Source organism: Rutilus rutilus, assembly GCF_951802725.1.
Source record: "Rutilus rutilus genome assembly, chromosome: 17".
Taxonomy (NCBI): domain Eukaryota; kingdom Metazoa; phylum Chordata; class Actinopteri; order Cypriniformes; family Leuciscidae; genus Rutilus; species Rutilus rutilus.
Window position 1 is genome coordinate 31,909,130 of NC_140230.1, and position 27,530 is coordinate 31,936,659.

At 37.4% G+C, this 27,530-nt stretch overlaps 1 protein-coding gene across 1 annotated transcript; it reads left to right on the forward strand.

Moving 5' to 3' along the window:
- The first annotated feature begins 4,395 nt into the window (after nucleotides 1-4,395).
- On the forward strand, nucleotides 4,396-26,522 carry smg5 (SMG5 nonsense mediated mRNA decay factor). The gene is made up of 22 exons (XM_084385160.1): nucleotides 4,396-4,813; nucleotides 6,426-6,524; nucleotides 6,790-6,913; nucleotides 7,023-7,179; nucleotides 9,857-9,946; nucleotides 10,040-10,129; nucleotides 10,305-10,383; nucleotides 10,589-10,714; nucleotides 12,768-12,836; nucleotides 12,943-13,154; nucleotides 13,789-13,926; nucleotides 14,231-15,076; nucleotides 15,853-16,022; nucleotides 16,135-16,210; nucleotides 16,308-16,483; nucleotides 19,166-19,324; nucleotides 21,294-21,353; nucleotides 21,482-21,641; nucleotides 24,052-24,142; nucleotides 24,230-24,304; nucleotides 24,421-24,559; nucleotides 25,426-26,522. The coding sequence occupies exons 1-22, from the start codon at nucleotides 4,749-4,751 to the stop codon at nucleotides 25,507-25,509; spliced, it is 3,285 nt and encodes a 1,094-aa protein (XP_084241286.1). The 5' UTR covers nucleotides 4,396-4,748; the 3' UTR covers nucleotides 25,510-26,522.
- The last annotated feature ends 1,008 nt before the right edge of the window (nucleotides 26,523-27,530 follow it).

Genomic DNA, 27,530 nt, shown 5'->3' on the forward strand with positions numbered 1-27,530 from the left:
TTTTGTTTTTTTTTGGATCGCTGTTAGAAGGTCGCTTTTTTGAGAAGACGTTCCCATTTTACTATACTGACCTTTTATATGGCTTGATGCTTTATTCCCTCATTACTTGCCTAGCAACTCTTCCATGCAAGTAAGCGCTTCTTTGTCCCCTGTAAATGAATGGAGTTCCCATGATGTGCCTCTTTCTAATAAACTTCAGTTGATCTTTGTCAGCCATAAGCCAATCACAGTCATCTTTCTTGACAAGCCATAAGCCCCGCCCCTAAATTTCCATTTGTGAAAAGGGCAGACACTTGGGAATTTTATTTCTTTTTGTATATATTATATTAATAGAAAGAGTGGTATGTCAGAGTGTATTGCCAATGTTTTTTGGATTTGTTATGAATGTTGATATTCTGGTTATTGAATTATGATTATTATTGTAATAATATAATGACTGCTGTTATCATTTCATCATTCTTTAGTTTATTCAAAGCTGTTGAAGACTTTCATTTCTTTTTGAATAAATCGGAATTTATATTTTTCGGGTGGGCTAATTATAGAAATGAAATCAATTAAACAGATGAATAAAGAAATACATTTGTATTGAATTCATTTATTATATTGAGAGTGATGTTTTCATCTATCTATCTGTCTGTCTGTCTGTCTAATATTTCCTATCTATCTGTCTGTCTTTCATCTATCTATCTATCTATCTATCTATCTATCTATCTATTGTAACGACAATGACTATGACATGCGGTCACATGCTGGTCAAATTAGTAAATCCTGATCTCCAAGTCTGCTTGAACGGTCAAAATTGCATCTTTGTGGCTCCCCCGAGGGACATTTGAGTCACATAAGGAAACCCTGTTTTCTTAGAATCCCCTCTAAAACCCCCATTTCAGCTCTGGACTCCCTGCGACTTCTACAACCTCACAGACTCGTGACATTCCAGAACACACACACACGTACACACACACACACACACACGAAAGCCACTAAAATGCAACGTCATGTAGAAATATGGCTCTTGAATGTATACCTTCCGATATGGATGTGTGTGATTAGCTTTGCCTTATAATAGAGGTGTGTTTTGCTAGAGTAAAATCTTGAATTCTAAATGTTCATTGAAGGGAATTCCTCAGTCGTGTCTTGTTGTAACCCTAACTCAGACCATAGAACTTTACGACCCAAGCCTCAAAGGCATTCCAGAACAACACACACACACACACACACACACACACACACACACACACACACTCTGGAACTTTGGAAACAGATACTCTTCCACATAACAAGCCACTAAATGTTTGATACGTATTCCTATGTTTCTCAAAGTGTCGTCATTTGCCATAACGGAAACACTGACAATTTTATTGTGTGTTTAATCAAGCTTTATTTGTGTGTAATGAGGCATATGAACGTAATGTCATGTGTGTCCAATATCTACCTGTAATTCTTGGTATCTGTCTGACCGCCCTGTTTTAATTCAACCAGTCCCGCACATAGTATTACAGTAAGATGTATTGTTCCAGGTGTACAATCTTAAGAAGAAATATGAATTCTTTCTCTCATAAGACATATGGTGAAAGTAGGCGTTTTCTTCTTCACACAAAGAGAATTTTCCCGCTTCAGAAAAGACAATCTGATTCGCTGTCATTCCAAGAGAAGGCGTAAACAGATGTTTGTTAAAAGGCAGAAACCCCCTCATCACATTCTCTTCCTTCTTCGACCTCTCTTCTCTCCTCTCTTCCAACTCAACTCATCCAACTTCTCCTCGGACCAACACATGTTCGAGTCGTAGCTACCGTTCGTTGCAACTAAGATTTCCAGCCTCTCCCATCCCGGGAGACGAATCTGAACTTTTCCGGTAACGTTAAATTCAAGTGAGCCTTTACATCGTTTCTCGAAACGACCCAGAAGAAGAAGCTAGACGCAAACCAGCCGGACACGCGCACGCGCGTCCCCTTTTCAGCATCACACTGAAAGAGTACCACATCTCGCAAGTATATTGATTCCTATAAAAGCTGTTCCAGGTGTCTAGGTCTTAGGTCTGTGGTTTAAGTTACCCTCTATCTTCCCTCTATATCTTTCTTTCTTTCATTCCATTTTCATTCCGATCACGTCATGTTTGTTTAAATGTTTATGTGTTTGTTTGCATTTTTACGTACGTTTATATTTGTAGTTTATAATCTCTAGCGTGTGCCATTTTATTAATAAACCCATTTATACTTTTAACTGTCTCTGTGTTTGAAAACCCACTTTTTATAAAGTCAATGAAACAAAAGATCTATAAAGCTACAGGCTCTATAATATTAGACTACATTCAGTAGTTTTAATTAATAAACTCAATAAAGTTTAATGTTCTTGGCCAGAACCTAAACTTTAGTGGAGTTTGTGAATACCCCTTCTTAACTGTACTGACCTTACATCTACTCGCTGGCCGAGTTAAAGGTTGGTCAGACCAGTTACAGAACGAGGCATTTCCTATAAAAAAATAAATAAATAAATGTACATGCGACTTATGAATTATGACCATGAGTCACAGATATTAATATCCCAAGATTCCCCATATTCTTGAGCTAATTCATATTTACCCCGAGTCGTTATTCTTACACTATCTATCTGTCTACTCTATCTATCATCTATCTATCTGTCTGTATGTATGTCTGTCTGTCTGTCTGTCTAATATTTCCTATCTATCTGTCTGTCTGTCATCTATCTATCTATCTATCTGTCTACTCTATCTATCTATCTATCTGTCTGTCTGTCTGTCTGTCTGAAAAAAATAAAGTTTGTTTCAGTTGAAATGACTGATGCCACTCACAGCTTCTTGTGGTCTTCATCAACTCAACTGGTAAAATCCATCTTTACTAATGCTATCAGTCAAAGTAGAAGATATAAAGGATCAAGGAAACAAGATGGAAGCTTGTGATTTCAGGATTGCTGTGTCGTGTTAAAACCCCCTGCTGATGATTCACAAATGCAGTTGCCAGGTGATGCCAGATGGTTTGCCTGCTAATCGTGTCCAGAGATGAGGGGTTGATGAGAATGTGTGGGATGAAATTAAGGCAGCACAAACAAATTCCTATGTTGTATACCGGTAACTTTACCATTTAAATAATATAGAAATATATTTATTATTACTGCAATGAACATGAGATTATTTTGCATTATGAAACTATGACTTTGGATATATTCTTGGGATAATTTGTGGGACTGACCCTATTTACTGAATTCACTTATATTTACACATTTCACACATATTATTGCCCCGTATTTTCCCTAAACTGGAAGTGCAAGCACCTGGAAAAACAAGATGAATTAAAACAATTTTCTATTACAGTTCAAATCATCAGCTATCATAGTACATGTTAACATAACTTATTTAACATGTCATGTAGGCCTATATTTAATGAACAAGTAAAATAATATGTCACTGGCAATAGCGCAGTCATTGATATTAGCACAGTTATTGCTGATAGAGTCAATAGTGTTTCGCTTCATGTATGAAGAGTAGCTTCAGCACAATGGGTATGGTAACCACAAAACTTCAACATTGCAGAAACTCTTTTAAATGTCAAAGATAACAGCATTAAACACTTTCCCTTCACTAAAAACAAACAAATTAACACTTCATTTCAACATTTATTCTCCTTATCCAGTCATATACAAAGCATTCTGGGAACTAGAAATTCACTGCCTAATTTCCGAAGTTATCAAGACAATTTCATTAAGTTACCACAATACCAATTAACAGAAATTTTAGTGTAAATTACAGACGACATTAAGTTATTGTAATGATCAACATTATTATGTCAACAGAACTCTATGAAATAATGTTTGCAACTTAAAAGGTTTAGGCCTAATTAAAAATTTTTAGAGATAAGATTTTTTAACTTACAGAGTTGTTGTAACAGGTCTCCTGAATTACTTTTCAGAGTGTGACTTTCACTTTCCATTCATACAAATCTTATTTAATTACAGTGTACCTTTACACAAATCCATTATTTATTGTAAAAAAAAAAATAAAAATAAAAATAATACAAATATGGAATACATGGTAATTTATCTCTGGGTGATCAATTGATTTAGACAGTGAGAAAAGATGCAAAGAAACAAATTACAGAACATTTCTGACAATACCAATGTATTAATTGCAAAAAAGTGTTATTAAAATGTGTTAACCACACATAAAAATAACTCTGCAAGCTTCTTACAGTTTGAAGAAAATCCCTGTTATTATAATTTTACAGTATAAATAATAACTGTATTATAGTAGTTTGGCAGGAATTCTGGCTATCATAATACATTTCTGAGTAAGTTAGGCCTACTAATGGTCATTGTTAGGAACCGTTACACCAGTGGCTGATCATCTCGCCTGCAGAGCCGAGCGCTAGTTGCAACTATCGCGATACTTGAAGCGGTCGCTGAACTGTGTGCGGTGGGAGGGGGAAAAAATGGCCGCTCGCGAAGCGACACTCGAAATGATGAGCAACAACAACACAAACACAACCCCTTCAAAATGTGACAGCTGACCCGAACCGACACCAGTACACACACCGGCTTCCGAACGGATGGGTATCGCGGCCGGTGACGGGGGAGGTCAGGAACGACAGCGTTTGTGTTTAAGTTGTAATTTGAGGGAAACAGGTGAGTTAGCTAGCCTGCTAACGTTAGCCGCGCGCTAAACTAGAGCTGAACGAACCAGAACCAGTACAAGATCCACGAAAACAGACCCCAGCAGCCGCACTATCACTGCTAAGATGAGCGGACCGGGTCAGGACAGCGAGCCAGAGGCCAAAGTGCTTCATATTAAACGGCTGTACAGGTAAGAGCGTTGACAGCAGGCCGGTACTGTCAGGAAATCTCAGTAATTCTTTATGTATTTGATGTTTTTTGGGCTCAGAAGTGTTTGAAAATATATTGATAATGCTAAAATGCTAAAAGAGACACATGACACTTGAATACAGAGGCCGTACAGTCATTCTCAGCCCATTATGTCTCATCTGGAAATCTTATATTATTTGGCATGTGTGGCATGAAATTATAGCCATTAAATCTAAATTTACTTTATGATTTATGTCCACGGATACTCTTTTTATTTCCTATAAAAGAACAGATATGGGTAATTAAAATGATAGGCCTGAATTATATGAGAATTGAAGATAGAATATTTAAAGCATCTGCACTATGCAATGATTGTTAACCCTGTAAAGCCCTTGGAACAGTTAATTGCAGGTTTTATTTTTTAAATGGCCAAAGATTAAATTCTGAAAGCTTTTTATGTAAATACATGACTTTTTATTTTATTTTTTATAACAGACTACTTATGAAAATGCATGTAAAATATGTCTTGTCCCTCTATATCTCCCAATAAAACCTCTTAGAAAGATAATATTTAAATGCTTAGTTTTATGATCAAACCTCTAGTTTTGATTGTCGGGACAAAACATATAATGCAATGCAATACAATGATGAGGTGCACAAATAAACATTCCTCAAAAGCCTGATGTATCATAGTTGATACATACATTTTAACAAAACATTTTCTAAAAGTTTTCTTTTAAAAAATGCTTTATGGATAGTCAAGTAAACCTAAGTTGCTTCAGTTCAGTAAATATTAATCTTGAAATATTACTAACAATGTAACACATATTCTTATTTACTTTATAAAAATCTGTAAAGATTTCACAGCAAAAAGTCACATTATTACCATGTCCTGAAGATGGACCTTTTTACAATTATACTAAAAGGCCTTTTACTTACTAAAAGTGTATTAACTATATCAATCAGATGACAGGCATGTTGTAGAATATGTACAACGGGTTTTGATCATGTTGATAATTTAGAGGCCTTAGAAATGCATGTATCAAATATGATACAGTAGGCTTTTTATGGTTAGGAGCAGCTGAAATTAATCATTAAGCTCTAGATCAGATGCCTGTGTTTACACCTTAACCATTAAAAAATAAATCAAAAACATAGCTCTGATGTTAAGTTACATTCACAATATGATTAGTGGAAGAAAACTGGACCTTTTTTTTTTTTTTCAAATACATTTTTATTGTTAAAAAGATTGTTTGAAAGCAACAGCTAAGCTCAGGTTTTTTTACATTCGGAACGGAAGATAAAATTTTCTAGTCCCATGACGATAAAATATACATTTTATCTTTAGTAAGTAAACAATTTAGGTTTTTAATTTACTGTATAATGCATCTTTGTGAAAGAAAAAACACGTGGAGAATTATGCCATATAATGCAAACCATTACTAATTTGTTTGAATTTCAACCACATAGATTTAACTCAATCATAAATCAATAATTGTGATTTCTTTTATTTATTATTATTATTATTGTGAAAGTGTTGAATGGGATTTATTATATTGTGAGTTTGTGGTGTATATAACAGTGTTCATCATTTCTGGTCTGTTTTCATGAAGGGCTGTGGTGGAAACGGTGCACAAGTTGGATATTATAATCAGCGGCAAGTCGTCGTATAGGGAGGTCTTCAAACCTGAGAATATCAGCTTGAGGAACAAGTAAGCACAAGTATACTCTCTCTGCAACCCAACCAGGCACAGTGCAGTATAATCGGTCAGATTATGTTGTGTTTACGTGGAAGAGAGAGCTTTTATTGCTTGTCACCTGGTTAGGATGCAGTTGCATTAGCTCTTAATAACTCCTCAACATTCCCATATACTTACTTAACAGGGCTTTTTTTTGTTATATATATATATATATATATATATATATATTTTTTTTTTTTTTTTTTTTTTTTTATATATATTTTTTTTTTATAACCAGATTGCGGGAACTTTGTGTAAAGCTGATGTTCCTGCATCCTGTGGACTATGGACGCAAGGCAGAAGAGCTTCTTTGGAGGAAAGTCTACTATGAGGTCATTCAGGTCATCAAGACCAATAAGAAGGTACTGTCACGTAACACTGCACATGTCTCATTTTTTAAAAGTAGTTTTTTTTGTTTTGTTTTTTGCTGTTGTATTGGCCATCAGGCTGAAATCCTGACTGTGTTTGCAGCATATTCACAGCCGCAGTGCTCTGGAGTGTGCCTACAGGACTCATCTGATCGCTGGGGTGGGCTTCTTCCAACACCTGCTGCTCTATATCCAGTCACACTATCAGCTGGAGTTACAGGACTGCATCGACTGGACACACGTCACCGACCCACTCATCGGTGAGACATGTTTCCAGACGCATATTAAAGGCAGCGTTCTCACAGTCATGGAAAACTGGGGAATATCAAGGAATTTCAAATGTAAAATAAGTCTAAAATATTTTTAAATATAAGAATAATAATAATAAAAAAAAAAGTTTATATATATATATATATATATATATATTAATTATTGTTACTAGGGGTGGGAATCTTTTACCATCTCACGATTCGATTCGATTCCGATTCTTGAGGCCACGATTCGATTCAAAATCGATTTTCGATTCAAAAAGATTTTCGATTCAAAACAATTCGATTTTATTCATAATGATTTCTAATCAGGTTTCTGATCATGATCTACTCTCATCTGCTTTGCAATACAGAATGACAAACGGAGACATTAAAGTGTCTTTTTCACATTTATTAAGTTCAATTCTCAGGGAAGTGCCTTTTATCAAAAACATTGAAAAAATATTTTTACTTGGTACTTTTAAAGCAAAGTATTTATGATGACCCATAACGAACTTACTTCCAATACTTCCTATATTAATTGTATTAATAAAACAAATGGAAGTGATTTGGCAAGTCAACTGTAAGGTTACATTTGCCAGCATATGTCCCAACATTGCTGAGAACCAACAGGAAAATAAATGTGTGCCTGTACTAGCAGCATACTTGTAGTAAATTAATACAAACTTCAGCATATTCTGAATCTCTAGCATTTAATAATAGACTTCTAACCAACATCCTCTTGTAGGCGACTGGCATTGCACATATTGCATACAGATCAGAACGGTTTACACAGCATATTGATGTGAAAACTAAACAATACAGAAATTAGCTCTCATACAAAAAAATACTAAATAGATCACAATGAAATTGCCAATGTTCCATACGTTAGCTTTTAACGAAGACATTCTCTGGTGCCGTTCGGATTTGGCGCTCAGCCATCATGCGTCTGTTATGTGCGCGTCTCTGTTATGTGCACGCCACAGACTGTCCGCGCACTGCACGTCCGCTTCAGAGTTCCGCCTTTTGCGTTCCTTCAATGTTACGTTATTAGATTTTTTTTATTTAATTTTTTTTTAGAAAATCGATTTTTGACATTTGTGAATCGATTCAGAATCGTCCACGTCCCGAATCGCGATTCATCTAAGAATCGATTTTTTTCCCCACCCCTAATTGTTACTATATTAGTGAAATTTAAAAAAACAATAATATTACAATATATATTTCTATAGTAAATATGATTTCTCTCTCTCTCTCTCTTTCTCTCTCTCTCTCTCTGTCTCTCTCTCTCTCTCTGTCTCTCTCTCTTAACTTCATAATTGTATTTAATTTGCTAGTAATTGCTCTTTGTGAGTGTTATCTTTATGAAGTAATAACAAAAAAAGTTATCTAAAGTCATCATTTATTAGCCCTCATGTTGTAAATATGTCTACCACAATATAAACAATATATAAAAAATTTCCCCAATTATGGAGAACTTAAAAATATCAGGGAAGTCAAACATTTAGATTTCCATGCCTGGAAATGTCAGGGAAAATAATTCGATTTTTAGTGAATGTACATTGTTCAAGTTATAGGGTTCCTACGCAGATTGGAAAACTATGGAATTTGATTTGAGCAATATCCAAGTATGAATATGTATGGACCTTTTTTGTGTTTCCAGACTTAAGTTTTCTAAAATATATTTTAAAAAAATTCCAAAAAAAAAAAAAATCAAATAAGCAGAGTGTTTTTATGGCATGATCGCACATTTTCATTACTCAAAACTGTTTGTCTTTACCATAAGTGAGTCTTTTTTTGACTTCATTAAACGAATGTATGTGTGCCATTCAAACCAGCAAAAGATAAAGGAGCAAACGATCATCTGAGACTGTGCTTTGCTGTTTGGTGATCGTGCAGCATCAAACCACATTTACAGTGTCAAACTGATGTGTCAGAGGTGAATATATAAAGGTTATAAAGCGTTTTAGGTTTCTTCTCGTCATGTAAGTGCATGTTATCACTTCAAGATAACCAATTAAAAAAGTATTTACAGATGACTGTACTATATGGCATATATAATGCTGAAAATAATATATGCTGTATGAATCATTTGTTCAATATGATCTGAAAAATCTACAGAGAGGTTTGGAAATTTGAGCCTGGAAAAGGATGAAATTTTGAATTTCTGTAGTTATCAGCTCTAATATATATAATTGGCTGGAAATTGAAAATTCCCCAAAATTAAAATTTTGTCATCATTTACTCACCCTCATGAATTTCGTTGTTCTGTTGAACACAAAGAAGATATTTTGAAGAATGCGGGAATTCTGGGGCACTATTGATTTTCATATTTATTTAATTTTTTTTTTCTACTATGATAGTCAATGGTGCCCCAAAGCGGCCTGGTTACAAACTTTCTTCAAAATATCTTCCTGTGTTCAGGGGAACAAAGAAATGTATACAGGTTTGGAACAACTTGAGGGTGAGTAAATGATGACAGAATTTTCATTTTTGGGTGAACTATCCCTAAATGACTTTTTGTTACTAAAATATGTAGTCATCACACTTGAAGTCATGGAAAAGTTCATTGGTCAAAAAGTTTGGGAATACTGTGTAGCAAAATCTATTGTATCTCACATTTATAGCCTGTCATACTACCCAGTGTTAGCGTTTGCTGAATGAACCTTTCTGTGCTCAATGTACACAGGTCGTAAGAAACCAGTCTCAGCCACCCCTAAAGAGATGGAGTGGGCCCAGATGGCTTGTCACAGATGTCTTGTGTACTTGGGAGATCTTGGTAAGTGTGTTCTCACTTGATATTTCTTCAAATCAGCCTTGGAAAGCTCTGTCTTGCAGTGCGATCTCATGTTCACGTTTGATGTTTATGAAGCGCGGTACCAAAACGAACTGGCGGGAGTGGAAGCAGAGCAGCTGGCGGAGCGCTTTTATCACCAGGCCCTGTCTGTCGCACCTCACGCCGGTGAGCGAGTCCTCTCAACAACACATTTTCCTGGCACAGGAGAGCATGCTTTTTATGATTTTCTCTGTTAAACAGTGAATTTTAATTCACATTTAATGGTATTCATTGTTATTATTTCATTTTATTTGAATTTCACATTATTGCATTGGGGAAATGCAATTGTTGTCTTTTACAGGCATGCCGTTTAATCAGTTGGGTACGCTTGCTGGAAGTAAATTTTATAATGTGGAGGCTACTTACTACTACTTGCGCTGGTAAGGCTTCTGAGAACCGAATCATGTTAATGCATATAAAGTAAAACATGACATTAAATGAATATAGCAGCAACAGCACAGTAATAATAAAGAGGGATGTGAAGGACTGTTACATTCCTTTTAAATTGTAGTTTAATATGATTAGTGTTCCAGGAATCTGATAACCCTGCATGAACTTGACAAACTGGTTTTTCCCGTTGAACAGTATTCAGTCAGAGACACCCTTCGATGGCGCTTATGGGAATTTAAAACGTCTGTTTGACAAGGCAGCCAAGATGTACCACCAGGTGAAGAAACAAGAGATGAAGAAACTTTCACCATCACGCCAGAGGTGTGTTCCCTCTCTTTTATATACATATAAAAGACAGGATGAAGGAATGTTTCTGAAAATGTGTCCATTGTGTTCAGTGTGTTCCTGTAACATAAATCAGTGGTTCAATATTCAAAGGCCCCTCATATATGCTATAATATTTCTACCGGTGTTTCTGCTGTAATTATGACAAAGCTGCTTGTCTTCAAACTTTTCCCTATTACCAGAAACTGGGAGTGTCAATATAGTAAATAAATTGACTACAATAAAATTTTATTTTTTGGGGGGGGGATTGTCGAAGTTTCAAGAACTGAGGCGAAAATTAATTTAAAGTTTATTAAGGATCTTACCAAGAATGGTGTGTAAAGTATAAAAATAGCATGCTTAAGACTGAAATAATGTACAAAACAAATCTAAATGAATTGCTGATTATTTATTCAGATAATTTAAAGTCGTTCTGTAGGCCCCCTTGGAAGTTTGGTTAGGCTCTCTGTTTGAGAACCATGGAGCGTGCACTGATGCACAGTAACACTGCATTATTTTAGTAAATAAATGAATGAATTAAGATTGAAAGTTTCTGTAAAACACCTCTGATCCATATCTAGAGGCCAGAATAGAGTCTTGGGGGTGAGATCAGTAAACAACCACCTAACAATGCTCTATAAAGCTCTCAGCAATGACCTGTGGCCTGTTGCGTGAAGCTAGCTGATTTAGAGTTGACTTAACTATACAAATCCGTCCTGGTTCAGCGGGCTCAGAATGCTCCGTATAAACGTTCTCTGTCAACTCAGGTTTGATCCAGAGTTTGTGATTAACCTGAAAGTGTGATGCGTACAGCCAATCACATGGAACATGGGGAGTGTCAATTTAATTCACTTCTCGTGAGAGAGCCGCGCAATTCACTTCTCTGCTGAAGATTAAGAGATATTTATGAAGAAATATCATGAATTTAAGTGCATTTACATGGCTTTACATGAATAAACACTGCTGCTGCAGTAAAAATATGAGAAATGTCTGACTATATCAATGCAAGTGAATCAGCTGAATTTTAAATAATAATTAAATAGGTTCATAAAGAGCTCAAAAGAAAACAAGTTAGCTTAGATACTGGGGGAATGGCTTTAATGCATCAGATATGTCACTTTGCTCACATCTGATTGGTCCAATTTTGGCTTGCGATCTTTAACCCTCCGGAGCACGTTAGCTGTGTAGCATAAGTTACCATGGCAATGAACACCGCTAAAAACCAATCCACCTTCTTGAGCCAGAAAAACAGTTTCCTTAAACAAATCTCCAACTTACCTGGGGTGCGTTTCCCATACAACGGCGTAACTCGCTGCTTAACTGCCTTAGTACGATGCGTCGGTGAAGAAATCAACAAGCTTGTCATGACTGTTTCCCGAAACCATATTGTCGCAAATTTGTCTTTCGACCACATTGGTTAATGATGTCATGCAGGTGTTGGGAGTAATAACTTAATTTAATGAATCCGTTTGAGAACTAAAAAAAATGCTTGGTTTTTGCAATAAATTACGGACATGGCAGACTAATTCAAATTTTTCTCAGTTATTTTGCTTTATTTACAGATTGAATCACAGGCACGTTCTTACGTTCTAGAGCATGTACGCACATGCACACTTTTCGAAAAGGACGCTATAAATCTCTTGACAAACTAAAAGACATTAATGGCATTGGTATATATTCGAAATAGAAGATCTAGATTGTACTGAATGGCAGCTTGCTTATTTTGCTCAAGATAAGGATGTATTAAGTCCACGTCATGCAAACAAGAAACTATGCTTCTAACCACAGCTCGAGCAGCGATGCTGTTTGCGACTGTTCGTTGGAACTATGGTTTCGGGAAACACCGATTTGTTGAACTTTGCTGATAACGACGGAACTTGCGACCATAATTGGCTAACGATGCTTTTGGGAAACGCACTCCTGGGTAGCAACTGAACCTGGCTTCATGCAATAGGCCTCTGGAAACCACACAAAACGTTCTACGTAGCCTCATGGTGGAGACTAGTATTGGCAAGCAGCAGTCACATTCATTTGGTTATTCTCGCTTCAGGTCAAAAGACATCAAAAGACTGCTGGTGAGCTTCATGTATTTGCAGAGCCTGTTGCAGCCCAAGAACAGGTGAGAGCATCAAAACCGTTTAATGATATAAAATCCCTATCCCTCCCTTGAAAGGTACAAGATTGAATTTGAGATCAAGTTTACTAATAACCTGTCACCTCTTCAGTCTGATGGAGACGGAGCTGACGTCACTGTGCCAGTCCGTGCTGGAAGACTTTAACCTGGTGCTGTTCTACCTGCCCCTTCCTGCTCACGGCAGCCAGTCAGCCAGCGAGGAGGAGGAAGAGCACGACTCGCTCTGTTCTGTGCTTCCTGACAGCCTCATATTCAAGATGGTGGTGACTTGCCTTATGGTGGTGCACAGCCTGAAGAGAGGGGGTAAGTAGGGACTGAAAGGATTGATCATGATGTTCAACATCTGCTGCTCATTTTACGCCATGTCATTTTGTCATTAATTTGCATTCAATAAGCAGACAGATACTGCCTCACCAACCTAAAAATAGTGCTGGCTTCAAACTATTTATTTTTATTCAGTGAAATGGCAGATGTGTGTTGCTTCAGGCCTATTCTGATACATCATGCAAAAAGCACAATTTCCTGGTATTACTGCAGCTTTAACAGATACAACATTGTAAAAAGCCATAAAATCTTTTTGCCCAAACCAGTCACCACATGCCATGAGATATTTTTTTTCCCTGTTGTGAACTGTCATGTCTGCATATTTATATTTTTACATAGGTCCTATTTATATACTTTTATAATATTTATTAATATTTTGAGTTCGATTTTAGTTTTTATGTTTTCGGTTTTATATAATATGTAACATTTCAGGTTTCTTTGGTCATGAAAAATTATCAGGAAACTGTAGAATTGTGATTTCCATCCATCCATCCAAACTCTGTTGATTTAATGGCTGTTAGGGCATTGTTGGAAACATTACAACCACAGTTGTTATTTAAATTTTCTCACAAATGAAGTACAAACTCATCTGTCAACTGTAATTCAATTCTAGCTTCAAAGCAGTACAGCGCCTCCATCGCTTTCACATTGGCTCTGTTCTCCCATTTGGTCAATCATGTCAACATTCGACTGCAAGCTGAACTGGAGGAGGGAGAGAGTGACGTCCCACCCCTGCGCACTGATAACACTGGTACGGGTACTTCTTTGCTTCTATGTGCTTTTGTCTTTCTGATTGTAAGATACTTTTGGGTACTTTCGTAATCTGCCAGAAGAAAATATGCAGTGGTGTTTTAGATTTTAGTAAGAAGTAGTTATCTTAGAAAGCACCATAATGTTGGCATCTATTTTTTGTAATAAAGCACCTATTATGCCTTAAAAGGCTGTCTAGTTAGGCAGCTCTCTAGGATTTGGAAAAGCTTTTGTCTTTGTTTTTTCTGTTATGTGATTGTTCAAACTTAAAACTAACCTTCCCAGTGTGATGCATTTGTTCGTAGATGACGCTGAAGCCAGAGATCACAGTGGTGCTGCTCTCTCAGAGGAGAAGACCCTGCAGAACGGCTCCCTGGAAGAGGAGGACGACGAAGAGGAGGACAAGGAGAATGAGGAAGATGTGACTAAGGGGAATGGAAGTACAGTGGGGATGAAGAAAAGCCTGGAGAAGAAGAGATCAGCTGAGGAGAAGCAAAAACAGAAGCGGAAGTTCTCACGACTCTCCATGCTTCGCCGCAGACGCTGCGCTCACAAGGAGGACGAGAGCGACCTGAGCGAGGGGTTTGAGAGTGACGAAGAAGAGGACGAGGAAGGCGGTGGTCCGGTCGACGGTCTGGGAGCCACTAGGGTCCAGATAAACTCTTTAGGAAGGGAAGGGCGGAAGGGACCACTGGGAGAGGATGGCAGCTTCGAAAGTGGTTCAGAGGAGGAGGAGGGCGGCACTGCTTTTGACGTCGAGACGGATTCCGACATGAACAGTCAGGAATCTCGTTCGGACCTGGAAGACATGGAGGATGCAGAGAATGCGCCACAACAACAGCAACCAGAGGAAAACGAGCAGCCGCAACCATCTAGAGAGGAAAACTCGACCCCTCCAGTAACCAACGGCCCTTTAGTGTCTAATGATGCCAGCATCAGCAGTAACCTGCAGGCCATGTCCTCTCAGCTCTTCCAGGCGAAACGCTGCTTCCGGCTCGCCCCCACCTTTAGCAATGTTCTGCTCCGCCCTGCCGCTGCCACTAACCCCACCCCAGACTCAAACCCCGCCCCAATACAAGAAGCCACACCTCCTGCTGGTGAAACACCGAAGCACATGAGTCCAGAGATCGCTAATGGAACCAACGACAAAGGTATATTGCATACAGAGAAGTCATTTTAGTTTTCTGCAATTAATTTAACTTTTAACTTTTTTATATACGTTACACTTTTTAGCGTGGTAAGAAGTCTCTTATTCTCACCAAAACTGCATTTATTTGATTAAAGATACAGTAAAAAAAAAATTATATTGTGAAATATTATTACAATTTTAAATAACTTTTCTGTTTTAAGTGTCGTATTATCCTTCAGAAATTATTCTAATATGCTGATTTGGTGCTTAAGATTTTTTTTATTATTAAGATTAATATCATATACTGTATATTTTTATAATCAATGTTGGAAAAAGTTGCACTGCCTAATATTTTTATGGAAACGATCAGGATTCTTTGATGAATAGAGTTCAAAAGAACAGCTTTTTTTTTTTCTTTTTTTTTTTCTAATATTATGAAACTATTTACTTTAAAAAATCTTTACTGACACCAAACTTTTGAAAAGTAGTAGTAGTCCTTTTTAAGAAATTTGAAGTTTGAATCTCTGATGTTACACTTCATTTACATATAACCAAAGTCCTTCAGGTCCAATCGGTCTTCAGGCTTTCATAATGACAACCTGGGAAGTCGGGAAAGTCTCGTTTTTTTTAAGTTTTGTTACAAGCTATTCACACATTGTCAGTAAAAAAGTTAATAATGCATAAAGCCCCTTTAACGCTATAATGTTACCCCGTCTTTTAAGCACTGTTATTTTCTTAAGGGAGTGCAGATTTAGCCATACTTATAAAAACTAAGATTATTTGATTTGCTGTTTACAGATCCTGACTCTGATTCTGAGGGCAGTGTTCACAGCAACCAGTCGCTTCCCAGTGAGAAAACCCTTTCTGAGCGACTGGAGATTCTGACCAATCAGGGTCTCATCCAGGTGGTGAAGGTCTTTTTGGATTGGCTGAGGACGAACACTGATATCATCCTCATGTGCGCTCAGGTACATCTGAAAATTCTGCATTTTTCTTGAGAAAACCGCACAATCGTTTTTTTTGTTGGTGTTGTTGCTTCGCTACACTTTTGTATACATGTTGGTCTTTTTTCTCAAACAGAGTTCTCAGAGCTTGTGGAACAGACTCTCAGTGCTGCTTAATCTACTTCCTGAGGGCAGCAAGATTTTAGAAACTGGTGAGAGAAGTCATTATTATTATATTTTTTTGTATTAAAGTAAACATATCCTTTAATTTCCCTCATAACGCAATATTTTTCTCTCGTTCTGATGCAGATTTAGGTCTGAATAAGGATGTAACAGAACTCCTGAATGAGTGTGAGCAGCCTGGTTTGGTCCAGACACTGCTGTTGCCCGAGGATCTGGCCCTCCGCCACCTTCCTGCCCTCAGCGTAGCCCATCGACGCCTGGACTTCACTAACCAGAGACCCCCACTTACCCCTCTGGATGAGGTAACATCACACTTACCTCTTTATTTGGAATTATTTTTACAATTTGTTTGTGTCGTCAGTTGCATTCTTCATATATTCAAATCATAATTCATTTAGGATATACATTTTTCCTTGTGTTCATTTAGTAAAACTGTGGAAAACTGGTTTTACAGGTTACCAATGGTACCAGGTTAAGTTTTATTTTATTTTATTTTTTTAAGAATACTAGATTTTTTCCTTTTATTTTCCTTTAAAAACATTTGAATCTTAAAGAAGCCTAGTACTTAAAATGTTAGGACTTTAAATTGTACAAATAAATGCAGCCCTGGGGCATCATTTATAACCGTTGCATACGCACAAAACAGGCCCTGAAAGAGGCGAGGCATACGCCACTTCTGACACATAAGTTGTGATTTATAAAAACAAACTTGACGGGAAAATTTGCGCACCTGCACGCAAACTCTGACCCATGCTAGGGCTGCACGATAAATCGCATGAGATTGTTATGCGCATCTCGTCAGTAAAGCCGGTTCCTTGATTAGTAGTAAATCGCCATCACCTGCTTTCAGATGGAGCGGCATTTACTACAAAGAGCCGTAGTTAACTGACAAGCTGAGCCATATCGCATTAATTATTGCTGGCGATACGTCCGCGATATTAATGCGATATGGCTCAGCTTGTCAGTTAAAGGGTTACTTCAGGATTTAGCATTAAGCTTTGTATTAGTAGAAAACCTGTAGTATTTTAGAATTACCATGCTTTCTCACCCTGAGACAAGAGATTTATGTATTTTTTGTCTGGAAAAAATCCTCCGATGACGCAAAAATCGTCATTTTGCGTCATCGGAGGATTTTCTGGCCAGAGGCTAAAGACTACAGCCAGTAGATGGCGTTGTTCCGCATGTTTTCAGCCCGCCCATACAGGGTTGGATCTCACTCACAGAATGTACACAGTGTCAGCCGTCTTTCTTTGGAAGCTAAGCTAGCAGGCTCTTGTTCTGTGGAGAAAGCTGAATAGTAGGAGAAAGCTGAGTAAGTAACCATCCTCCTTTTCCCGGACTTGTCCGGCGGGCGAGATCGTTCAAAATGTACGGGATTCAGCTTTTGCTTTCTGCGGTCGCTATTCCTTGTTTACATGCACACCTTTTGTTTCAATCTAACTGAATTCATTCCGATTGGTGAATTTGAATGTAGTGTTTACATGAACGCTAAACAAGTGATCGGTTGATGTGCGTTTTACCATTGCTAAGAAAAATTCACGCAAACTCTGACCCATGCGTACGAACGTTTTGGAGATGGAGCAGTTTGGCGACACCAATGGTGAGCTGGAGTTAAGTGTCTTTTTGGTCACTTTTAGACAGAAAATCTAAAGAAAATTAAACATATACAGAAAGATAATACAAATATAATTTCACTCACCAAGCCTGTCACTTGAAGCAAATATCCATCCCTTCTTAAATGTTTAGTGAAACTGACGCAAATAACAGTTTAAATAAATAAAATAATGATTTAAACTATGTTTTACTTCTGATATAAACATTTAGATTAAATATGCCATTCAAACTAATGGAGTTAAACACTTAAACATTAAATCATTACTGAGAAGTTACAAAAAAAATTATATTCAATCAATAAAAATATTTGTTGTGGATGCGATGTTTTTGAACATTTTTCCTTTGCGTGCTGTGTTTTAATGTTTTAACCACAGAGATAATTGCTTATCATGATAATACCAGATTGTCTGAGAAAATAGTTTCGTGCAAATAATGCCCAAGGCATCTGTTTCCATTAAAAATATAAATCAATTAAAAATACAATTCGGCCAGTGGAAAAGATTGACAAATTTATGATTTAATTTGATTTATGTATTCAAAAACAAGGCAAGGATAGGCAACTACTTGATTTTTATTAATGTAACGTGTCTTGTACCGTTAAACGTCATCACGTGGATAAATAATCATATGCAAATGATATGCAGATGAGGATATGCATAGTAAAACTAGGCGTTGTAAGCTCCATATATGGCTATTTCGGGGTGGAGACGCATGTGCGCACAATCTTCCGCTGACTGGGATTTATAAAGTGAATTCTGCGCAGGTTCTGGCGTACGAACGGTTTTATAAGTCTGAATATTTTTTTGGCTTTCGGGCGCACGTACACTTTTAGTAAGGTTCCTACGCACAGTTTTATAAATGAGACCCCTGGTGAGCATAAGAGACTTATTTAGCAAACATATTACTGAACCCAAACTTTTGAACGGTAGTGTATATTGTTACAAAATATTTCTATTTTAAATAAATGCTGTTCTTTTTTAACTTCTTATTCATCAAAGAATCATGAAAAAAGTATCACCGGTTATAAATTAAATATTAAGCAGCACAACTGTTTCCAACATTGTTAACAAATGTAATGATTCCAAATGTGTCAGCAGTACTTTTGAAAGCACCAAATAATTATATATATATATATTGGGATGAATTATTTAGTGCTTTCAAAAGTACTATTAAAACAGTTGGAATCATTACATTTCTTAGGATCCTCACTCATCCCTACTTGAGTGTCATAATGTATTGTTCAGGGATTGTCAAGTAGCTGGTTCCAGCTAATTAGTGTGCAGAGGATTTCATTAAATTACATAAGTGCAATTAACATTCGTGGTCTTTTGCTTTCTCTCTTTATGTCTTGTTTTCTCTGTGCTGTCCAGTGTGTGGTGCGCGTGTGCTGCATTCGCAGCTTTGGTCACTTCCTCACAAGTCTCCAAGGCAACGTGTTGCACTTCAACCCAGAGGCGGGCATCTTCACCAGCATCAGCCAATCAGAGCAGGAGAATCTGATTCAGCAGGCCAAGGCCCAGTTCCGCATGGTAAAAGACATGATATTTAATTGCAATGGAAGAAGTAATTAGCCAAAGTGTTAGTTTAGCAATAATAGCTTTGCTTCAATTTGCACTAGAAACAATTTTCTCTTAAAACAGTAAATCATCTGACGACTTTTGTGTATTCGGTGCATTGGCACGTTTGGTGATTTCAGTAGCTGTAGCATTTAAATACATGCCAGAATAGTCATGGAAAGTGCCTCTAAATGATAGGGTCTACACAGACATGTCCGCGGTAAAGAAAACAAGGCTTTTTCATAAAACCTCACCACATTTGTGAGCTTTTGCTTGAGAGCCTTATGTTGCCAAGCAACCATGCAGCCCTTACGGGTAGAACAAATGATGCTTGAAGTGCCACCTTGCTGTGCCGGTGAAGAGGCGGCCCTTTCTGGTACAATTTCATTAAAACCTTCAGGGTCTGCGAATGAAAAGCATGTCATAGACTACCAGGCATTCATGTAATAAGGCTGTAGTCAACAGCGCAGGTCTCTCATAAGACGCCACTAAATCATGACCACTGCAGTCAGCGTGAACTCTCTGTCCCTGCTGTTAACCCAGCTCAGAGTTTGAGAGTCCTGCATTATTTTAAGAAGACTCTTCTGTTGGTTTTAGTTTGCAAGCTTTAATTCAATTCCAGTTTTATTTATTTGTTCCTTCAGTCATCTCTCTGTGTAAACGGCAAAGCATAAATATGAGATCTGTTATTTCTAAACATCTAAACATATCAGAATTTTTCGGCATTGTCACGTGTCAGTATTGTTAATTTCATTAACGAAAAGTATGACGATAAAATGTTCATCAACGACCTTTTTTTTTTTTCCATGACTAAGAAGAGACAATGACAAGAAGACACCAAGGTCATTAAACGATAACTGTGTCTATAATAACATGCAATATCGTAGACGAAAAAAGACGAGACTAAAATTTCAAATTACAAAAAAACTATTTATGTCGGGGGGGAAAAAGAGGAGACAAAATATTACAAACTGGACTAAGACTAAATAAAAAAAATAGCTGACGAAATTAGCACTACGTGTCAGATAATCTTAGTTCCGCTCTGAAACCATCAGATGACATTGAGGTAAGGTTAGTGGAATCATGGGAATTTGTAAACATGAATCATGAAAAGCCTTTTCAAAATTCAGTGTTTGAATCTATAAAATGTCACAGATCCAAAGATGAACACGGAATATATGGAGGGTTTTAAAATGTTGTTGGATAGCAGCAGTAGTTTATCCATTCATTTTGGCCCATATTATTGATCCTGCGTTTTTCATAATAGATATTTCGGTCTGTAAGACATTTATGGTCACAGACAATAATATTGACTGTAAAAATTTTCCTTTTTAAGGATCAACCATTGCTGTCAGTGTCAAGTGTTTTAAATGGTAGTGTACACAATAAACTAAAAACAAGAAATATGCATGGTATAACATATAAATCTGAAGCAGGAGCATGACTAAACTTCATCGGCACAATAAGGGCATGTTATGCAAATAAATCTAATCTCCAAAGCCATCTTAAAATTTACAAAAGATCCAATGCTTGTAGTTTATATTTAATACATATCTCTCTGTCCTTATATTTTCCCTCACTCTTACAATATTACCTTAGAGTTGAAATGTGTGAAACTGCAAGGTGCCCTTTTTGTATTTTACTTCCCAGAATTGTAAGGTTACATTTATCTGTGGTTTAACCATTAATCTCTTTAAGTGCACTTTAAAGTTATTCTTTAAAAAATAATAATAAAGAATCATGCCCAAATCACCACTGTTTTTGCGTTTGTTTTCCTGTCTATTTACTGTATACTGCTCTTGCGTGTTTTTTTCTCTTCCTTTTTAAGGGTAAAAATATATTTAGCTGCTTATTCACACCTTGTGTTTACTAAATGTAAAATCTGAGTAATATTTTGAGGTTACACAGAGGTGATGTTGACCTTGCCTCATCTCATCCACAGGCGGAGGAGGAAGCTCGCAGAAACCGGCTCATGAGAGATATGGCCCAGCTGCGCCTACAGGTCAGACCAGCTGTTGGGTTTATTTTTAACTTTCATTAATGCACGTCGTCTTCAAAGTATTTATCCAAATGTACTCAATTAATTGAAGCAGTAATGAACCATTTCCTTGTCTCTCTCTCTCTCTGCAGTTGGAGGTCTCTCAGCTGGAGGGCAGTCTGCAGCAGCCCAAAGCCCAGTCCTCCATGTCTCCTTATCTGGTGCCAGATACCGCAGTTCTCTGCCAGCACCTGGGGCTGCTCAGACAGCTGGCTGCCAGCGGCTGCTTCATCATCATCATCCCTCGCACAGGTCAGTCCACGAGTCTCCTCCCATCTCCAAAGGAGAGTTTCCAGACGTGGGAAATCTGGACATAGCCTGGAAATGGCATGGAAATGAATACATCTGATTACTCCGTTAACTAAAACTGTTAGAAATCATTTTCAGTCATTTAAATAAAGCTAAAATAAAATATTTATCCATCTCTTTCCCGAATGCAGTCTCGTCTGACTCATTAGCGTAATTATCCTTTACATTTCCGGTCTTCGGTGTTTCTAGTCCAATTAGTATATTTTCAGAGCTGATAATGTAACGTTAAAGCTATTAAAATTATTTCAAAAAGCACATGGCTCCATAGTGCCATCACTTTACAATGTTGCATTGACCATCTTTTGTCAGTGCCTCACCCGTCAAAGTTTAATAAGTGCGTAGATGACATGAAGTTGCCCTCATATGCTTCATCCAGCTCCCGATCGGGTGAAGTTTGGGGGGTTTTGCCCTCAAAATGAGAACAGTGCACATATTCTTTCTTCTGTTGAACACAAAAGAAGATATTTTGAAGAAAGTTGGTAACCAGACAGTTGATAGTAGCCATTGACTTCCATAGTATTTTTTTTTCCTACTATGGAAGTCAATGGCTACCGTCAACTGTCTGGTTACCAACTTTCTTCAAAATATCTTCTTTTGTGTTCAGCAGAAGAAAGAAACTCATACAGATTTGGAACAACTTGAGGGTGAGTCATTTTTTTTTTTTTTTTTGGGTGAATCACCCTTTTAAATACTGCGTATTTTCTCTTTTCAGTCTTTGGCATTAAATCCAAGGCACATGGCGCCGTATACGGACATTATTTTCAGATTTGCTGGTGCTCAAAACACTTACCGTATTGTTCAGAATATAAGACAGTGTTTTTTTTTCTTAGAAATACATCTGGAAAAAATGTGGTCGTCTTATATTCTTTGTCAGAACGTTTACATGTCAATAATACACCCGCAACAATAGGGAGCGCCAAATATGAGTAAAACTAGTGTTTCCCCCAGAACTGATAAATGCAGCGGAGTCAACAAACAAACAGCAGCCAAGAAATACGGTGTGTCAGAGTGTAATGTTAGAAGATGGCAAACCCAAAAAGACAGTCTTAAAAATGCCAACAAAAAGAAAAATGAAATGAGGGGCTGCCCATAACCAGAGCCGTCATCCAGCTGAAGGCACTGGAAATCGCCAGAGAGCTGAACATACACACCAGCGAGGACCTCATTTCTTATTTCAGCTACATACTGATGCACTTGCCTGTCAATATCCTTGAAGCGGCCGCTTTAATGCGGCGTAATGGATTAGCGCTTGCCCTCCGACACTTTAGGGAGAAACTGCTGTCTTTTCATATCCCCTGGATCAGATGATTTACCAGTATTTACCATAGGCCTACTTTAAATACAAAAAGTAAAAATTTCAGTATGCATTCAGTAAGCATTTTCTAAAGCAATAAAGATTTGGTATTCAAAAAGGTACATCTTGAAAAGGTGTGGGTGTGTGTGTGTGTGGGGCGGTTGTCTTATGTTCAGGGTCGTCTTATATTCGGAACAATACGGTACTTTCCAGGAATCTCTTCAGTTTATTGATGTTGTTGTGGCAGCCAACAATAGCACAGCTTAACCCTTCACTCATTTTTAGTAATGTTCAAAAAGTTCTGTTTAATTCAGTCGCTCTTTTTTTTTTTTTGCCTGTTTTAACAATGGTTTCCTATGAAGAGCGGAACAGGACAGCATACAAACGGAAGTTAGAATTCATTGTTTACTCAGGAAAAAGGATGATATTTTAAATATTTGATGAAAACCTAGAAATTTATGAAACTTTGTTGCATTTAGAACTAACTAAAATAAGTTTGATGAAGTACTAAAAATACAAAAATCTGAAATAAGAAAATATAACAATATAAAGCTAATTCATGTTTATTAATAAAAATTCTGTAACAGTATATATACATTGCTAAAATGACTGCACAAACTAGTCTGTAAACCATAGTGAAGCCTGATATGGGCAAAACATTCTTTTGAGTAATTCGAGGCGTTTTATGAAATCATTCTGAATGATTCATTAGCATGTCAGTGTGACTCAAAATGATTCTTATTCAGCCTAGAAACGGAAAATGACATGTAAAAGGAAATTTATTGGTAAAAAAGAGTGGGCCTTCTGCCAGCCTTCTGATTTTATGTGCAAATATTTTTAATTGCCTAACAGTTTTTACACTAGGCCTAGTTTTTTTTTTTTTTTTTAATGACTACACTTTGAATGATTTAAGATCGAGACTTCTCCAGTTTGGCACCTCATATGTAATGAAAAGTAATCTTAAATGGGCATTTTGCACAGAAGGTGTTAACTGTCAGGAATGATCAGTCAATATATGTTTTTGCAAATTGCCTGACTGAGATTTCTGATCTCTTGCAGTGATTGATGGTCTGGATATGCTGAAGAAAGAGAACTCTGGAGCGAGAGATGGCATCCGGTTCCTTGAGACAGAGTTTCGGAAAGGGAACAGGTACATCTTGAGGATTGTAGCTCTGTTTGTTCCAGACTGTAGAGCTGAGTCGATGCTGAGCATTTATTCTTACTTACTATGCAACAGGTACATCCGCTGTCAAAAAGAGTCGGGAAGAAGCTTTGAGAGGGACAAATTAAAACGACAGGACATAGAGGCCTGGTAAGCCCCGGCATCTTCACTTCTTGTTTCAGAGCGAAGTGATTTTAAATGCAGTCGTGAAGCCCTGTAGGGTTTTCTGCAGACAGCATCGCTGCATTGATTGTTCCTGTTGGCAGGCACCTGTATAAGATGGTGGACAGCTGTCGTCAGCTGACGGGATCTCAGAGCAGTGGAGATGAAGACACCGCTGGCATGGTGACCATTTTGACAGGACACTCATTGGAGGAGCTGACTGAAAGATCAGCTCCCATGAAGGTCAGTTGTCCATTAGAAGACTCCAAATAGGCTTTTATAGTGTGGTATTGGTTGGCAGTTTAACCAAAACTTTATAACAGTATTAGAGCTGCACGATTAGTCATTTAAAGATCGCGAACTCGATTCAAACACCAATTTAGTGATATTATTCCTAAATGACAACATTTCGCCTGTGTCTATTAAACCTTTGACAAGTACGATCACACGAAACGTATCAATCTGCTTTGGTGCTGCCGCTGAGCCAGAGAGAGCAGTTGTCATGTTTATATGTGAAAGAGCTTCACTCAGTCTTTTCAACCACACAGTCTCACTATTTCTGTGATACAGTAATTCAAATAATCACAGAAGCACTGGGATAAAAGTTTATAGTTCAGATATAAACACTGATATCTTTGGTGGCGATTAAAATAGAGCAAATCACCTTTTGAAAGTAACTTGATGCTTCAAATGAAGATTGTATCATTTACATTGTCACACCAGTAGGTGACGACAAGCGACTGTATTTGTCGTCGAATCATTCATTCAAGAGATCCATTTAAAAAGTCTTTATAAGCGAGTCTTTGAATCATTCATTCAAACCAGTTTTTTTTATTCAAATTAAATAAATATTTTTAATTTCTAGAATTTTACATGTTGTATTCTTAGCACAAACATCTTAGTATTCTCTAATCTCTTAAATAGAAAGCTACGCTATTTCGTAGCATCACGTCTTTTACTTAGTTACTCCCCAACACTGTCATGCCACCCAGACCGAGTAGAATCATCCAGATGTTTCTCTGTAAGAACCGTTGGGGTTATTGTCGTAGTGTCCGTTTGTGTGATGCGATGGTGTGTTTACACAGTTTTTTCCATCGATCCGGCTGTAGGTGTCTGTCCAGGCGGTGGCAGCGGCAGGAATGGAGCTGAAGAACATCACCGAGTTCTACCGGCAGTGGAAAGAGATCGGCTGAGAGACGGCGTGGGACGCAAGGGGTCGGCTTGGCATTCAGCTGATCGCACACTCACTCCCCCTCTCTCTCAATCTCTCACTCTCTCTCTCTCCAACTTTATCTGTATCTGTGTCTCCAGGGGAAAAAATACTCAAAAGATGGAGGTTTGTAAGGAAAGGGAGGGTGCAGGAAGTGTTCGGAGAAAAGAGAAGTCAGACGCACAGGGGCTTTAAACGAAAACGGCGCATCCTCGACCCCGACACAGGAGGATTAAAAGCTACAGGGTGAAATAACTGCGTTTAAGTGCCCCTGGTGCGCTATAACCAGGCATATCTGCCGATGAAATGAGTGTATATGTTTTGAGAGAGAACAAACATTCATGTGCATATATGTCAAAAACAAACCCATAAATTGAAATGTATAGAACAAGTTTTTGGATTACTTTTTATTTCCGTCTTTTCGCTGCAGTCATGGGGGTTGCACTGCCACGTGGATGTGTGTTTTTGACTGGAGCGGTGAACACCGTCTAGCGTTTACCCTTGGTTCCTAGGGTCACGAAGGATTCAGGGTATAGGGTGTACACTTCTTTTTGATGATTTGTTCTTTCTAACGTGGCTTTCCCCACCAGTTTTTTTTTTTTCTTTTTGCGGTGTAACTTTGTGATTTAATGTATTGTGTTATCTGTGTATGAGCAGGAAGTCTGGCAAATGGTTGCTTTGATTTTATTTTTGTATGTCGTATTATTGCCTTTATATGCTGTGCTGAACACACAGGAATGAGGTTGGGTGTCGAGATGTTTCTTTCTGTTGTGGCATAAAGAAACGGCTCAGAGTTACAAACATCTGATTCTCTGCTTACAGATGTGGAAGTGTTTCTGCTCGACTCTAAACGTGAGATTACTACTCAGCAAATCTAGTCGCAGCCATTCGCCATCACATTCTCATAGTAATTGTCCCATATTGCACATCGCAAAGGAATCCAGTGTATGTGTGAGGCAGTGCGTTAAACAATAAAAAGATTTCATTTAAAAATGCTGTTTTGTCCCTGTCGTGCTTTTCAAATGCATGTAAATTTGAGTCCAATTTTAAATCATCTATAAAAAATAATTGAAATATTGTTACAATTTAAAATGACATATTTCTATTTGAATATATTTTAAAGGTACTCGAAGCGTTTTTTAGGCCAAACCATTTTTTGTCACATACAGCAAACATCTCCTCGCTATCCGCAAGCTGCCTGTCCCCTGAACAAACTGTTAAAAAACGCGGTCTCTGCAGACACCACAGGCTCCACAAACGGCAACAAAAACAAACTGGGCTCACCCGCACCACGAAACACAACAAACTGTTCCAGCCAATAACTGACAAGAAGGATTTGGGGGGTTAGTGTGTGGATGAGGAGGAGGGAGGGTCTAGCTAGCCTCCGTTTTGTTTGACAGTACTTTAAACGTCGACAAGAAGTGACGTCACCCAACATCACTTAGAGCACCTTTAATATGTCATTTATTCCAGTGACTCGAAGCTGAATTTTCAGCATCATTACTCCAGTCTTCAGTGTCACATGATCCTCCAGAAATCATTCTGATTTGCTGCTGAAGAACCATTTTTAATTTTGATATTTTGCTGGAAAATTTGAGAATTATCTTGTATTCTTAAAAAGACGAATGTTCAAAAATACAGCATTTCTTTGAAAGAGAAATATTTTGTAGCATAATTGTTTTTATTGTCATAATAAATGTAATTAAAATATCTTACTGATCACAACATTTTTACTCGTTGTGTATTATAGGAATTATATGTTGCATTTATTTTATTTGAATTATTTTCAAGCAATAAATGTTAAGTAAAAATTCAAATAAAATATTTTTTGATATGATTTGTGATATGTTTGCAGGTTTAATTAAAGTAATCCTAATGAATTAGTCCTAAACTCAGTGGGGGCTAGCTATAGTTTGAGACAAAACGTTCATAATTATTGATGCATTTTCGGTTCTCACTATAGATAGAAAAAAAACAAATGATGTATCTAATGCTTTAAAAATT